At 54.3% G+C, this 2,437-nt stretch overlaps 1 protein-coding gene across 1 annotated transcript; it reads left to right on the top strand.

The window, feature by feature from the left end:
- Positions 1-832: 832 nt before the first annotated feature.
- On the top strand, positions 833-1,765 carry LOC309585806 (olfactory receptor 14J1-like; the record flags this gene model as incomplete). Its single annotated transcript, XM_082303658.1, has 1 exon — positions 833-1,765. One exon carries the CDS (start codon positions 833-835, stop codon positions 1,763-1,765), a length of 933 nt encoding a protein of 310 aa, XP_082159784.1.
- Positions 1,766-2,437: the final 672 nt, after the last annotated feature.

The raw sequence follows: 2,437 nt of genomic DNA, 5'->3' as shown, positions 1-2,437 counted from the left end.
AGCTGCAGCAGAGCCGTGGGGCAGCTCTGCAGCCCCGGGCCCAGTTCCCTCTGCAGAGCACAGGGCTGGGAGCAGCTGCCCGGCCCTGGGGGCTCTGGGAGGGGGCACAGCTGGCTCAGGGCGACGCTGGCCCCAGTGCCCGGCTGTGGGCAGGGCTGTCAGTGCAGCCAGGGCAGCAGCTCAATCTCCCTTCGTCCAGTGCCAGCTCTGGGACTCTTGGCTCTCTCCCCGAGGTTTCCTTCTAAGCTGGGAGTTTCCTCCAGGATGCAAACGTGTCCTGGAGCATCTTTGTGTTATCTGAAAGGCCCAGATAGAGGAGAAAAGCAGAGATGCTACAAGTGTGAAAATGCTGTCGGGTTGGTGAAATGAGCCAGGGGTGTCCTCGGCTACAAATGTGGTGCTGAGACCTTGAGAGAGGGACAGACATTTGGGGGTCTGTGGTGGATCCATCTGCTCCCAGCAGCACCTGGTGATCTTTAAGGGAAACATGGGAGGGTGAACATTCTGCATTTGAGAAAAGTGAAACAGAGAAACTCTGAACAGGTCAGAATGACAGAGACCCTCCTCTGAGTGTCCACTCATCATCTTGCCTTGCAAAAGTTGCTCTGTTCTCCCTGAGGGCAGCAGAAATCCTGAGGATTTCTGATATCCAAGAATACCAGGAGAGATATGGGGGGAGATTAAAACCAAAGACCTCAGAACTCTTAAACAAAAAAGGGTGTCTGTGTGTGTTCCAGGGGAGGGTGTACAGGAAATGGCTTTGATTGTGCTTACAGATCTCCTCTAACCTTTCACTTTCTCTGTGGCAGAACCCAATGCCCGGACACAGCCAATGTCCAACAGCAGCTCCATCAGCCCCTTCCCCCTGCTGCCATTGGCAGACACGCGGCAGCTGCAGCTCCTGCACTTCTGCCTCTTCCTGGGCATCTCCCTGGCTGCCCTCCTGGGCAGCGGCCTCATCATCAGCGCCGGAGCCTGCGGCCAGCACCTGCACAGCCCCATGTTCTTCTTCCTGCTCAGCCTGGCCCTCACCGACCTGGGCTCCATCTGCACCACTGTCCCCAAGGCCGTGCACAATTCCCTCTGGGGCACCAGCCACATCTCCTACTCAGCATGTGCTGCTCAGGTGTTTTTCTTTCTGTTCTTCCTCTCAGCAGAGGATTTTCTCCTCACCATCATGTGCTACGAGCGCTACGTGTCCATCTGCAAAGCCCTGCACTACGGGACCCTCCTGGGCAGCAGAGCTTGTGCCCACATGGCAGCAGCTGCCTGTGCCAGTGCCTTTCTCTACGCTCTCATGCACACGGCCAATACATTTTCCCTGCCCCTGGGCCAGGGCAATGCCCTGGGCCAGTTCTTCTGTGAAATCCCACACATCCTCAAGCTCTCCTGCTCCAAATCCCACCTCAGGGAACTTGGGCTCATTGCTGTCAGTGTCTATTTGCTCTTTGGCTGTTTTGTGTTCATTGTTTTCTCCTATGTGCAGATCTTCAGGGCTGTGCTGAGGATCCCCTCTGATCAGGGCCGGCACAAAGCCTTTTCCACGTGCCTCCCTCACCTGGCCATGCTCTCTCTGTTCCTCAGCACTTCAGCATTTGCTCACCTGAAGCCCCCCTCCATCTCGTCCCCATCCCTGGATGTGGCCCTGTCAGTTCTGTACTCGCTGGTGCCTCCAGCCCTGAACCCCCTCATCTACAGCCTGAGGAACCAGGAGCTCAGGGATGCCCTGAGGAAAATGACGACTGGATTTTTTCAGCAGCAGTGAAGTGCTGGTTTTGTTCTCCACAGCTGCAGTGTAACTCAGTGCAGGCCCAGCCTGTCTGCTCAAGCTTTTCAGAGTGGTTGTGTGTGTGCAGGGTTTCCTTTGTCATTTTGTGATAATGTTGTGCACAATGAAACTTTATTTATCCCATCACCATCCTATTACTGGGATCATTCATCCTATTTATAATTCACTGCTTACACCTCGAATTTTACCCAGAGACAATGGAAATGAGGAATCACCTCCTCTGTGCACTTTAGCAAAATAAAGGATCCTGCAGCAACTTGTTGGTGAAAAATGCTTCCTTTGAAACCTCATCTGAATCTGGCAGGGCAGTGCCTGTGTGCAGAGGGGGAGAGAAGCTGAGTCCCAGCACAGCAGCAGGGCCAGGGAGCAGCAGCACTCGGTGCTTTCAGAGCTGCTCTGTTTATCCTTCCACGCTGTCCTTCTGTCCTTGTGGGAGTCCTCAGCTCTGGCTGCTGCGCTGCTCTCCTGCTCTGTGGTGCTCCTGTGAGCACAGGAGGGGTTGACAGTTTTGTGTTATTTAAAAGTAGACAGCAGTGGCTGGAATTGCTGGGCTGATGAGTGAAGTTTTTCAGAATTTTATGGCCCTGGCATGTGAGTCACAGGTGGATCACAGCGAGTCCTGGAGCTGCCAACCTGAACATGAATAAC

The sequence above is a fragment of the Coloeus monedula genome, assembly GCF_965178545.1.
Source record: "Coloeus monedula genome assembly, contig: HAP1_SCAFFOLD_421, whole genome shotgun sequence".
Taxonomy (NCBI): domain Eukaryota; kingdom Metazoa; phylum Chordata; class Aves; order Passeriformes; family Corvidae; genus Coloeus; species Coloeus monedula.
The sequence above is the reverse complement of the archived record's forward strand: the minus strand, read 5'-3'. Positions and strand labels throughout refer to the sequence as shown.